This window comes from Borostomias antarcticus (assembly GCF_949987555.1).
Source record: "Borostomias antarcticus genome assembly, chromosome: 33".
Classification (NCBI taxonomy): domain Eukaryota; kingdom Metazoa; phylum Chordata; class Actinopteri; order Stomiiformes; family Stomiidae; genus Borostomias; species Borostomias antarcticus.
In genome coordinates this window covers 4,998,877-5,012,465 of record NC_140266.1, presented here as the reverse complement: position 1 = coordinate 5,012,465, position 13,589 = coordinate 4,998,877, and the positions used below count along the sequence as shown (strand labels likewise).

The 13,589-nt window shown below is 51.7% G+C and overlaps 1 protein-coding gene across 1 annotated transcript in view; it reads right to left on the bottom strand.

The window, feature by feature from the left end:
• Positions 1-299: 299 nt before the first annotated feature.
• Positions 300-13,589, bottom strand: part of mmel1 (membrane metallo-endopeptidase-like 1) — a gene marked incomplete at both ends in the record, with an annotated part of 15,994 nt that continues 2,704 nt past the window's right edge. Inside the window, 18 exons of the mRNA XM_084460811.1 lie at positions 300-399; positions 682-758; positions 4,613-4,708; positions 4,801-4,866; positions 5,081-5,214; positions 7,333-7,452; positions 8,109-8,167; positions 8,521-8,624; positions 8,736-8,819; positions 9,005-9,103; positions 9,298-9,426; positions 9,558-9,651; positions 9,814-9,950; positions 10,516-10,605; positions 10,884-11,018; positions 11,158-11,223; positions 11,816-11,934; positions 13,384-13,479. Of these exons, the coding sequence (XP_084316937.1) occupies positions 300-399; positions 682-758; positions 4,613-4,708; positions 4,801-4,866; positions 5,081-5,214; positions 7,333-7,452; positions 8,109-8,167; positions 8,521-8,624; positions 8,736-8,819; positions 9,005-9,103; positions 9,298-9,426; positions 9,558-9,651; positions 9,814-9,950; positions 10,516-10,605; positions 10,884-11,018; positions 11,158-11,223; positions 11,816-11,934; positions 13,384-13,479 (1,805 nt within the window). The remainder of the gene's footprint in view (positions 400-681; positions 759-4,612; positions 4,709-4,800; positions 4,867-5,080; positions 5,215-7,332; positions 7,453-8,108; positions 8,168-8,520; positions 8,625-8,735; positions 8,820-9,004; positions 9,104-9,297; positions 9,427-9,557; positions 9,652-9,813; positions 9,951-10,515; positions 10,606-10,883; positions 11,019-11,157; positions 11,224-11,815; positions 11,935-13,383; positions 13,480-13,589) is intronic.

Sequence of the window (13,589 nt, the reverse complement as noted above, 5' to 3'; positions counted from 1 at the left end):
CAGCTGGTCATCTACCCATGTGAACGTCTGCTACCATCTGCCTGCTAAATGAATGAGCTGTGCTCTCAGGCAGGATGTGTGTGTGTGTGTGTGTGTGTGTGTGTGTGTGTGTGTGTGTGTGTGTGTGTGTGTGTGTGTGTGTGTGTGTGTGGGGGGGGCGGGTCTAACACCAGGTGTAGTTGTTGATCATGTTCTGTTCATTCAGCTGCCCCCTCCCCTGGTTAGTCAATAAATACCAAATGTAGGTGGAGCTGAGGTTCTACCAGGTTCTACCAGGTTCTACCAGGTTCTACCAGGTTCTACCAGACCCGACATTTCGACTCTGGGTTCATACGGCTGCCTTTTTTGCACTGGAACGCCTCTGAGAAAGCTCCGAAATTCTGTAGGGAACCAAGAACCCTGTTAGAGAGGAGACAGAGGAGAGGTTGATGAACGTCTGAACACCGAGTCCTGAGTCAAAGACATTGAGCATCTCCCTGAGCCGGCCTGGGGGGACAGCGTGCATCATGGGACATTTTAATGGGCAACACTCTATCAGACAAGGTGAAACACAGCTGAAGTGTTTGAAAGAATGCCAAATATGATTTTATCCATAGGTCTGGTAAATACTATGTACTGTACCGTATATATAGTTATGTAGTAGTGAATAGAGGCTGTTCTAGAGACACTGTTGGTGCTCACCTGTATTCCAGGGGACTGTGAGAGTCTGTCTTGATAGACTGGCTGGCGTACTCAGGCCGATAGGCACCACACCACACCTGAGAAGACAGGGATTACATCTATCAGAGCATACTGTACCATATTAGCATATTATTATTATATTATTATCATATTATGAGTGCATACTGTACCATATTGTTCACCTTGAACAGTTACTATTCATTTTCAAAACATGTTTTGATCAAACTGCTCCTTAAAGAAAGAGCCTTTAATGGAAGCTACACACTCTGAACCCTCCCCATGAACTGAGGATGATGATCCTGTGAGCGAGGGCTTGTTCCTGGGCTTGTTCCTGTTCCTGGGCTTGTTCCTGGGCTTGTTCCTGGGCCTGTTCCTGGGCCTGGGCTTGTTCCTGGGCTTGTTCCTGTTCCTGGGCTTGTTCCTGTTCCTGGGCTTGTTCCTGGGCTTGTTCCTGGGCTTGTTCCTGGGCTTGTTCCTGGGCTTGTTCCTGTTCCTGGGCTTGTTCCTGTTCCTGGGCTTGTTCCTGGGCTTGTTCCTGGGCTTGTTCCTGTTCCTGGGCTTGTTCCTGTTCCTGGGCTTGTTCCTGGGCTTGTTCCTGGGCTTGGTCCTGGGCCTGTTCCTGGGCTTGTTCCTGGGCTTGTTCCTGGGCTTGTTCCTGGGCTTGTTCCTGGGCTTGTTCCTGGGCTTGTTCCTGTTCCTGGGCTTGTTCCTGGGCTTGTTCCTGGGCTTGTTCCTGGGCTTGTTCCTGGGCTTGTTCCTGGGCTTGTTCCTGGGCTAGTTCTTGTTCCTGGGCTTGTTCCTGGGCTTGTTCCTGGGCTTGTTCCTGGGCTTGTTCCTGGGCTTGTTCCTGGGCTTGTTCCTGGGCTTGTTCCTGGTCCTGGGCTTGTTCCTGGGCTTGTTCCTGGGCTTGTTCCTGGTCCTGGGCTTGTTCCTGGGCTTGTTCCTGGGCTTGTTCCTGGGCTTGTTCCTGGGCTTGTTCCTGGGCTTGTTCCTGGGCTTGTTCCTGTTCCTGGGCTTGTTCCTGTTCCTGGGCTTGTTCCTGGGCTTGTTCCTGTTCCTGGGCTTGTTCCTGGGCTTGTTCCTGGGCTTGTTCCTGGGCTTGTTCCTGTTCCTGGGCTTGTTCCTGGGCTTGTTCCTGGGCTTGTTCCTGGGCTTGTTCCTGGGCTTGTTCCTGGTCCTGGGCTTGTTCCTGGGCTTGTTCCTGGGCCTGGGCTTGTTCCTGGGCTTGTTCCTGGGCTTGTTCCTGGGCTTGTTCCTGGGCTTGTTCCTGGGCTTGTTCCTGGGCTTGTTCCTGGGCTTGTTCCTGGGCTTGTTCCTGGGCTTGTTCCTGGGCTTGTTCCTGTTCCTGGGCTTGTTCCTGGGCTTGTTCCTGGGCTTGTTCCTGGGCTTGTTCCTGGTCCTGGGCTTGTTCCTGGGCTTGTTCCTGGGCTTGTTCCTGGGCTTGTTCCTGTTCCTGGGCTTGTTCCTGGGCTTGTTCCTGGGCTTGTTCCTGTTCCTGGGCTTGTTCCTGGGCCTGTTCCTGGGCTTGTTCCTGGGCTTGTTCCTGGGCTTGTTCCTGGGCTTGTTCCTGGGCTTGTTCCTGGGCTTGTTCCTGGGCTTGTTCTGGGCTTGTTCCTGGGCTTGTTCCTGGGCTTGTTCCTGGGCTTGTTCCTGGGCTTGTTCCTGGGCTTGTTCCTGGGCTTGTTCCTGGGCTTGTTCTGGGCTTGTTCCTGTTCCTGGGCTTGTTCCTGGGCTTGTTCCTGGGCTTGTTCCTGGGCTTGTTCCTGGGCTTGTTCCTGGGCTTGTTCCTGGGCTTGTTCCTGGTCCTGGGCTTGTTCCTGGGCTTGTTCCTGGGCTTGTTCCTGGTCCTGGGCTTGTTCCTGGGCTTGTTCCTGGGCTTGTTCCTGGGCTTGTTCCTGGGCTTGTTCCTGGGCTTGTTCCTGTTCCTGGGCTTGTTCCTGGGCTTGTTCCTGTTCCTGGGCTTGTTCCTGGGCTTGTTCCTGTTCCTGGGCTTGTTCCTGGGCTTGTTCCTGTTCCTGGGCTTGTTCCTGGGCTTGTTCCTGGTCCTGGGCTTGTTCCTGGGCTTGTTCCTGGGCTTGTTCCTGTTCCTGGGCTTGTTCCTGGGCTTGTTCCTGGGCTTGTTCCTGTTCCTGGGCTTGTTCCTGGGCCTGTTCCTGGGCTTGTTCCTGGGCTTGTTCCTGGGCTTGTTCCTGTTCCTGGGCCTGTTCCTGGGCTTGTTCCTGTTCCTGGGCTTGTTCCTGGGCTTGTTCCTGTTCCTGGGCTTGTTCCTGGTCCTGGGCTTGTTCTGGGCTTGTTCCTGGTCCTGGGCTTGTTCCTGGGCTTGTTCCTGGGCTTGTTCCTGGGCTTGTTCCTGGGCTTGTTCCTGGTCCTGGGCTTGTTCCTGGGCTTGTTCCTGGGCTTGTTCCTGGGCTTGTTCCTGGGCTTGTTCCTGGGCTTGTTCCTGGGCTTGTTCCTGGGCTTGTTCCTGGTCCTGGGCTTGTTCCTGGGCTTGTTCCTGGTCCTGGGCCTGTTCCTGGGCTTGTTCCTGGGCTTGTTCCTGGGCTTGTTCCTGGGCTTGTTCCTGGGCTTGTTCCTGGGCTTGTTCCTGGTCCTGGGCTTGTTCCTGGGCTTGTTCCTGGGCTTGTTCCTGGGCTTGTTCCTGGGCTTGTTCCTGGGCTTGTTCCTGGGCTTGTTCCTGGGCTTGTTCCTGTTCCTGGGCTTGTTCCTGGGCTTGTTCCTGGGCTTGTTCCTGTTCCTGGGCTTGTTCCTGGGCCTGTTCCTGGGCTTGTTCCTGGGCTTGTTCCTGGGCTTGTTCCTGTTCCTGGGCTTGTTCCTGGGCTTGTTCCTGGGCTTGTTCCTGGGCTTGTTCTGGGCTTGTTCCTGGGCTTGTTCCTGGGCTTGTTCCTGGGCTTGTTCCTGGGCTTGTTCCTGGGCTTGTTCCTGGGCTTGTTCCTGTTCCTGGGCTTGTTCCTGGGCTTGTTCCTGGGCTTGTTCCTGGGCTTGTTCCTGGGCTTGTTCCTGGGCTTGTTCCTGGGCTTGTTCCTGGGCTTGTTCCTGGGCTTGTTCCTGGGCTTGTTCTGGGCTTGTTCCTGGGCTTGTTCCTGGGCTTGTTCCTGGGCTTGTTCCTGGGCTTGTTCCTGGGCTTGTTCCTGTTCCTGGGCTTGTTCCTGGGCTTGTTCCTGGGCTTGTTCCTGGGCTTGTTCCTGGGCTTGTTCCTGGGCCTGTTCCTGGGCTTGTTCCTGGGCTTGTTCCTGGGCTTGTTCCTGTTCCTGGGCCTGTTCCTGGGCTTGTTCCTGTTCCTGGGCTTGTTCCTGGGCTTGTTCCTGGGCTTGTTCCTGGGCTTGTTCCTGGGCTTGTTCCTGGTCCTGGGCTTGTTCCTGGGCTTGTTCCTGGGCTTGTTCCTGGGCTTGTTCCTGGGCTTGTTCCTGGGCTTGTTCCTGTTCCTGGGCTTGTTCCTGGGCTTGTTCCTGGGCTTGTTCCTGGGCTTGTTCCTGGGCTTGTTCCTGGGCTTGTTCCTGGGCTTGTTCCTGGTCCTGGGCTTGTTCCTGGGCTTGTTCCTGGGCTTGTTCCTGGGCTTGTTCCTGTCCGGCTGCCCAAACCCAGAGTCCCCGCGGGGGCCGTGTGGTCGTGGCCTGGATGCTGGATGCCCCGGGGGCTGTTTTCTCTGGCACCACAGCGCTCTTTGTTTTGGCCGGTATTCTGGCCCCCCAGGCAGGTAGCTGTGATCTGCTTGTTTGATTTGTACATTCTAATCCCTTTTGTCCAGTTGTTTATTTTCTATAAAACCAAGCATTTAGGAAAGAAGACCCCCTGTGGGCTTTTGTACTCCGAGGCCCTCTGACACCTCACGTGATGTCATGACCAGCAGTGCCACCCAGTCGGCCCCCTAACGGATCAATAGCTTGTTGTGATGAAGGAATCTACAGTATTTATTTTAAGTCTTATGACTCACTTGGGCAAAGTTGAGAAAGAACAGCTGTTTGTGATCCATGTCCAGACCGGGCAGGCGTGGCTCCTCCCCCTCTCTCTCCACCCACCTCAGGTACGCCTGCGCTCAAACACACAGGCACGGCCATTTTGTTATGAAGTGTTTTCTGTTTGAAAGTTGGAACAGGTTTGAAGACAGGACACCGGTCACACCTTATAAGCTTGCCGGACTCCACCGTTGTCTGCGATGTTCTCACCCAGAGTGCTGATTCCACTGACCTGAGGAACACGGGTCATCAATACACACACACACACACACACACACACACACACACACACACACACACACACACACACACACACACACACACACACACACACACACACACACACACACACACACACACAGGGTATCAACATACACTCAAACAGAAACACACAGCTACAATTGTCTTATTCTAACACACAACTTCATTCCAAGTAGTGAACTTACATTCTGTCCCCCGGCCAGTTCCCAGTTGAAGCCGCCGTACTGCTGGACCATGCACTGGGACCGCTCCCGGAAGTGCTCCGCCGAGAAGTTACTCCACCAGTTCAACATGTTGCCGTCCTTATCAAAGTTACGCCCTGTATGAGCAGGTAGAACACAAGAACACCACGCTAGAACATGTATGAGCAGGTAGAACACAAGAACACCACGCAAGAACGTGTATGGGCAGGTAGAACACAAGAACACCACGCAAGAACGTGTATGAGCAGGTGGAACACAAGAACCCCACGCAAGAACGTGTATGAGCAGGTAGAACACAAGAACACCACGCAAGAACGTGTATGAGCAGGTGGAACACAAGAACACCACGCAAGAACGTGTATGAGCAGGTAGAACACAAGAACACCACGCAAGAACGTGTATGAGCAGGTAGAACCCAAGAACACCACGCAAGAACGTGTATGAGCAGGTAGAACACAAGAACACCACGCAAGAACCTGTATGAGCAGGTAGAACACAAGAACACCACGCAAGAACCTGTATGAGCAGGTAGAACACAAGAACACCACGCAAGAACATGTATGAGCAGGTAGAACACAAGAACACCACGCAAGAACGTGTATGAGCAGGTAGAACACAAGAACCCCACACAAGAACGTGTATGAGCAGGTAGAACACAAGAACCCCACACAAGAACGTGTATGAGCAGGTAGAACACAAGAACCCCACACTAGAACATGTATGAGCAGGTGGAACACAAGAACACCACGCAAGAACGTGTATGAGCAGGTAGAACACAAGAACACCACGCAAGAACGTGTATGAGCAGGTAGAACACAAGAACACCACGCAAGAACGTGTATGAGCAGGTGGAACACAAGAACCCCACGCAAGAACGTGTATGAGCAGGTAGAACACAAGAACACCACGCAAGAACGTGTATGAGCAGGTGGAACACAAGAACCCCACGCAAGAACGTGTATGAGCAGGTAGAACACAAGAACACCACGCAAGAACGTGTATGAGCAGGTGGAACACAAGAACACCACGCAAGAACGTGTATGAGCAGGTAGAACACAAGAACACCACGCAAGAACGTGTATGAGCAGGTAGAACCCAAGAACACCACGCAAGAACGTGTATGAGCAGGTAGAACACAAGAACACCACGCAAGAACCTGTATGAGCAGGTAGAACACAAGAACACCACGCAAGAACCTGTATGAGCAGGTAGAACACAAGAACACCACGCAAGAACATGTATGAGCAGGTAGAACACAAGAACACCACGCAAGAACGTGTATGAGCAGGTAGAACACAAGAACCCCACACAAGAACGTGTATGAGCAGGTAGAACACAAGAACCCCACACAAGAACGTGTATGAGCAGGTAGAACACAAGAACCCCACACTAGAACATGTATGAGCAGGTGGAACACAAGAACACCACGCAAGAACGTGTATGAGCAGGTAGAACACAAGAACACCACGCAAGAACGTGTATGAGCAGGTAGAACACAAGAACACCACGCAAGAACGTGTATGAGCAGGTGGAACACAAGAACACCACGCAAGAACGTGTATGAGCAGGTAGAACACAAGAACACCACACAAGAACGTTTATGAGCAGGTAGAACACAAGAACACCACGCAAGAACATGTATGAGCAGGTGGAACACAAGAACACCACGCAAGAACGTGTATGAGCAGGTGGAACACAAGAAAACCACGCAAGAACGTGTATGAGCAGGTAGAACACAAGAACACCACGCAAGAACGTGTATGAGCAGGTAGAACACAAGAACACCACGCAAGAACGTGTATGAGCAGGTAGAACACAAGAACACGCAAGAACGTGTATGAGCAGGTGGAACATAAGAACACGCAAGAACGTGTATGAGCAGGTAGAACATAAGAACACCACGCAAGAACGTGTATGAGCAGGTAGAACACAAGAACACCACGCAAGAACGTGTATGAGCAGGTGGAACATAAGAACACGCAAGAACGTGTATGAGCAGGTAGAACACAAGAACACCACGCAAGAACGTGTATGAGCAGGTGGAACATAAGAACACCACGCAAGAACGTGTATGAGCAGGTAGAACACAAGAACACCACGCAAGAACGTGTATCGTCAGCGGTGTCAGGTCATTGAATCCCTGCGGTCTGTGCAGAACGTGTCTGTGCTGAACTTGTCTGTGCTGAACCTGTGCTGAACGTGTCTGTTCTGTGTTCAGCGCTCCGTCGTCTCACCGTTGTCGTCGAACCCGTGCGTGATCTCGTGTCCGATCACCATCCCGATCCCCCCGAAGTTCAGCGCCTGCAGCTGCTGCTGGCTGAAGAACGGAGGCTGCAGGATCCCGGCCGGGAACACTGGGGCCAGAGGGCAGAGGTCAGAGGGCAGGGTAGAGGTCAGGGTAGAGGTCAGGGTAGAGGGCAGGGTAGAGGGCAGGGTAGAGGGCAGGGTAGAGGGCAGAGGTCAGAGGGCAGGGTAGAGGGCAGGGTAGAGGGCAGGGTAGAGGTCAGGGTAGAGGTCAGGGTAGAGGGCAGGGTAGAGGGCAGGGTAGAGGGCAGGGTAGAGGTCAGGGTAGAGGTCAGGGTAGAGGGCAGGGTAGAGCCATCACATGGTGGCACACGTGTGGCACAAACACACACTCATACAAACACACACATTCAAACACACTCCAAACACACATACACACACAAACACACACACAAACACACACTCCAAACACATGCAACCCATTGAATGAATGGAACAAGATCCAGCTAGTTTCGTAAATAACCACAGCTCATAGTCAAACAAGCATATCAGCGGTGTCTGAGTCCATGCACTCTGGCGCTTCCAGCCCCTCTCCTCTCTCTCCTCTCTCTCTCCTCTCTCTCCTCTCCTCTCTCTCCTCTCCCTCCTCTCCCCTCTGTCTCCTCTCCCTCCTCTCTGCTCTCTCTCCTCTCCTCTCTCTCCTCTCTCTCCTCTCTGGTCTAGTCTGGTCAGGTCTGGTCATCTGGTCTCATAGGAAATGTCTTACCGATCTGATTTCTGTTAGGCGAGTAGAAGGCATTGACCACAGCAGCACCGATGATCCACCTTGAAGAAGCAACAGACCTGGATCACTGCTTCCATCACAACAAAGACTTCTTCTTCAACAAGGATCATATTGGATGCTGGGATGTGCTGGTATATTAATGTGCTTCTGCTACCTGCCTCTGCGCTGGACTGTATTACTGACTGTACTGGACTGTATTACTGACTGTACCGGACTGTATTACTGACTGTACTGGACTGTATTACTGACTGTACTGGACTGTATTCTGTGTTACTGTATTTCTTACTATGGGGGCGGGGTTTATGTACTACTGTTGCATTCCCTTCATCAGTTAAACCAAATGTGTGTGTTTCTTGGCTGAACTGAGCATTGATGATGAACAGGGCGTGATTACAGGTCAGGGTCCACGGGTTCCCTCAGCTTCTTCAGGCTCTTGTGAGCCTCTGCCTGCAGGTTCTCCAGGATGTTCTCGAAATAGTTCTCCTCGCTGAAGTTCAGCTGCAGGGAGAAGCAGAGCACCGACCATCAGAACCACCCAGATGATACGAGCATGCGAGCATCTGTAGTCCCTCTTAAGTATCAAGTCTACAGTATAAAAACGTTCCTCACGTGAGCGTACTCCTGGTCCAGCTTGGGGTTCCCCCCCTGCAGGAGGTGGTCAGGATACCCGATGTGCTCCTTGATGGCCATGGCCTGCCGGAGAGAGCAGCAGGAAAAGATCACGGTCACACAGGAAGTGACACGGTCAGCTGACAACAGAAAATGGCCCAACACCAACTATGTCTCTGTCCTTCCCCTGATTGGCTTCGTTCCATTTCCTTCTCATGTGTTTATGGTTGGGGCAGCATTTTAAAGGGGGGGGGGGGGGGGGGGGGTACCTTCTCTCTCGCCTTCTCCTTGGACGGGCCGTCCATCCAGGTCAGCTCCTCCAGAGTCTCCACGTACGCTTCCTGGATCCTACTGATGAGGTCACTGACCTGCCCACAACAGACACACACACTCATTTACTGTGAGGGTATGGCCACACACACACAAACACACACACACACACACACACACGTGACTGCACATGGTCACTCATGCTGAAATGGCGGCAGACTAAACGAGGACCTGGTGTTGTTGCCTGAGGGGGGTTTTCCTGTTTGTCTACTTCCTGTGGGCGGAGACTCACCATGCGTTTGCTTTCTCCAGCGAACGTCTCTCTGACGTACAGCGCCCCCACGGCGTTCTCCATGCTGCTCTGGACGTAGCGCACGCAGTCTCGCCACCGAGCGTCCTCCACCGTCGTCCCGTACAGGGCCTGGACACACACACACACACACACACACGCACGCACACGCACACGCACGCGCACACACACACACAGTGTCAAATGTGCTGTAATGTGTTTAGAGGGCTGTGTTTTCCCGGCGCTGTCGGCGTCAGCCTCACCTTCCTGTAGTGCGCCCGAGCGTCTTTGAACCGTCGACTCAGACTGCTCACTCTGTCCATGATCAGCTGCCATGCGAGGTAGTTCTGCAGAGTCCTGAGAGAACACACACACACACACACACAGACACACACACACACACACACACACACACACACACACGGTCCTGATCTGCTCCATTAAATACCACCATCATTAACAGAAAGGTGGACTCCTCATCCGTGATCAGATTCCCACTTCCCCAGCTGTGAGTCTGACCTGACGCTGTATTTGGAGAGAACGTCGTTCATCTTCTCAAGGTAGGGGGCGCTATAGACAACAATGTCCTCCTCCAGCTGCACCTCAACCGCCACAGTGGAAAACACCCCTCCGACAAAGCGGGTCCAGTTGAAACCCTGGACAGAACCGAGTCCAGGGGCAGGTCTGTCAGAGTGTGTGTGTGTGTGTGGTGGTTTGGATTCTAATGCAGCAATAGAAGACATTTCCACAGCCACATAGACCCGTATGTAGTAGGGCTGGGTATCGATTTGAATTTCAAGAATCGATTCAATTCCGATTCACAAGGTTCAGAATCGATTATCACGATTCGATTCAATATCGATTCGGTTAGTGTTACTAAAACCTGTTTTTTTTTTTAGCTATAACCTTAATTACATGACTGCCAAGTAATGCAACACATCAATACTAGGGCTGGGTATCGATACTGATTTCCAAAAATGAATGAATGAATCATTGAATGAATGAATGAACTATTCATTCCTTCATTTATTCATTCCTTAAATAAAAGATTGATTTTGGGATTCATGAATCAATTCTGAATCATTTGATTAATTTTTTAAACCCAGCCCTAGTATGTAGTCTGATCTCCAGTGAGGTGACCCTAACCCTAACCCTAACCCTAACCCTAACCCTAACCCTAACCCTAACCCTGGCCAGGGGGGGGGCAGCGCCTGCACCTACGTTGAAACTGAAGGTCCCCTGGAGCTCGCGGAGGGTCATCTTGTTGTAGAGCACAGTGACGTCCTGTCTCTCCTCTGCAGGGGACGTGGCCTTGAGAACGCAGCGACAACATCAACAACAACGTCAACAACAACACTGGCATGATGGGACATCTGTTGTGCAGAGATGTTTGGACACATCCACATGTGGAAGACCAGGTTCCTCACGAGGGCAGATCAGGAACTATTCTACTCTGCTGATTTACTGAGGTCCACTATAAATCTGTTAGTCTCCAATTCATCAAATTAGAGGCGTGTCATCCTGTCATCCTGTCATATTCATCCTCTCTTACAATTCCACTTCCTGTGGGGCAGGCGGGCGGGACTCACGTTGGCGATGTCGGTCTCCAGCTCCAGAACCTGCCTCATTTCCTCCGCCACGCCCTCCTCATCCTGGGTCAGGTTCCTGTCGTCACGAGCGATCTTCGCCATGGCAACCATGAACTGTAGGTAGGCCTCTCGCACCTGCAGAGCCACACACACACACATATATATATACACACACAAGCACAGATATATACACACACACATATACACACACACAGTGAAGTGTTTGTTTTTCCACTGACACACAAACAGGTGTGTTGGGAAAGAGACCTTTTACCTTTTTGTAGTTTCCATCATTGAAGTAGTAGTCTCTGGATGGCATCCCTAGTCCAGGCTGGTCCACCTATCAGAACACAGCAGGTCAGCTGATCCACCTATCAGAACACAGCAGCTCAACAAGAACGGACCTGGTCCACCTATCAGAACACAGCCTATCAGAACACAGCCTATCAGAACACAGCAGCTCAACAAGAACGGACCTGGTCCACCTATCAGAACACAGCAGGTCAGCTGGTCCACCTATCAGAACACAGCAGGTCAACTGGCCCACCTATCAGAACACAGCCTATCAGAACACAGCCTATCAGAACACAGCAGCTCAACAAGAACGGACCTGGTCCACCTATCAGAACACAGCAGGTCAACTGGTCCACCTATCAGAACACAGCAGGTCAACTGGTCCACCTATCAGAACACAGCAGGTCAGCTGGTCCACCTATCAGAACACAGCAGGTCAGCAAGAACGGACCCACACTCTCTACCTCTCTACCTCTCTACCTCTCTACCTCTCGCCAAGTGAGATCGCAAAAGACACAGTAGCCCAAATGAATATAGATGACCTTGTGTATATCTGTGTGTGTGTGTGTGTGTGTGTGTGTGTGTGTGTGTGTGTGTGTGTGTGTGTGTGTGTATACTGTATGTGACGTGGTTCTTACATAAATGACGTGTCGGCGGGAGTCCCGGTCGTCCGTCCACACATACATGTCCAGCAGGACCTTCTTGTGGAAGCGAGCGGTCAGGGCGGCCAGAGCGTCCTCCAGACTCCAGCTCTCCTCTGGGGGGACAAACACGCAAGGACACCTCAGCATCGGGACCTTCAGGCAATAACATTAGGGCGCTGCTGGACGAGGAAATCAAATCACACACAGGACATTTGCAAAGACAAACATCACGAAAAACAAATAGAGGACACAGTCCCTCAATTCTTGCTTGAAATTCAATTCAGTCAGTTTATGATTGAATTGGATTTGACTATGTAGCCGGGAGCTCCAGCATGAGGCATCACTAACTCAAAACAACTAACTCTCAGAGCCAGTCAGTCCTGAACAACTAACTCTCAGAGCCAGTCAGTCCTGAACAACTAACAAGCAATTAACTCTCAAAGCTAGTCAGTTCTCCACACAGCAGCAAATGACACCTGAACAGCTGTAAATCTCTGCCGTGTTCTCATGAGTTTGAGCCGCCATCCGCTGATGACATGTAATCAGACAGGAGAGCTGTTTTAAGAGTCAGTCACCGAGCTTCACCACCACACCCCCAATCACAACACCTGACCGCCCCATCACCAGGGGGTCTACATGTCTGCCTGCCGTCTGTCCACACACACGCACGCAGGTCCTATCACCAGTGTGTGTGTGTGTGTGTGTGTGTGTGTGGCCGGTGCTTGATATGCCTGAAGGTCAATTTGACCGAAACGTTATTAAATCTCTTTATTAAGCAAGTGAAGACAGTCTCTGTCTGCTTCCTATGGCTGGTGTGCGTTCCCCTGCACGTCTGGGTCCATAATAATGCGTGTGTGGGGGGCGGGGGGCATCATCAAATCAAACTTTATTTGTATAGCACATTTCATACACAGAGGCAACACAATGTGCTTTACAGAGAGCAATGGGGGGGGGGGGGCTGGGCATAGGTCCCACCCCTACATATTCCAGAGGGAAGCATAAAAACTGTTTCCCCGGGGGCCAGAAAAGTGAGCTGTAAAAATTCTTCCCTGACGTCTTTCAACGAGACGACCGAGCTCCAGGAAAATGTTTGTCTATTGGCTAAGAACATCTACAGAGCAATAAACATGGGCTAGATACTTCATAAGAGAGACATGACCAACAGTGCACAAATAGTTACAGAGAAGTTGCCTACATGGTCGGCCATTATGTGTTGGTTATCCCTGTAAATTTAAAATCCAGCGCGAGCCAAGTCCAAGCCCATTACATGGATATACTGGCTCGCGCTGGATTTTAAATGTCTTCTACAGGCCTCCGAATTACACCAAAGTTATCTCGGTGAGTCAAACGTCTTATAATATGCTGTAAATAAGGTCCAGGTTGTCAAAAACCAACATTATCCTTTAAGTGAATCATATAACAAAGCACAGCAAGCACTTAGCAGAACAGGCTCACAGAGAATGCCGTGTGTGTGTGTGTGTGTGTGAGTGTGTGTGTGTGTGTGTGTGTGTGTGTGTGTGTGTGTGTGTGTGTGTGTGTGTGTGTGTGTGTGTGTGTCATACCCGTGGTGCTGTTCCAGTCCTCTGAGGCGACAGGCCAGTCTCCCGCACTGTCAATGAGCCCGAGGAGGGGCTGGGAATCACGCTGCTCAATCAGAGCTACAGCACACACACACACACACACACACACACACACACACACACACACACACACACACACACACCATGAGATCTCCATCAATCATTTGCTTTGAAATCTGCCTTTTTAA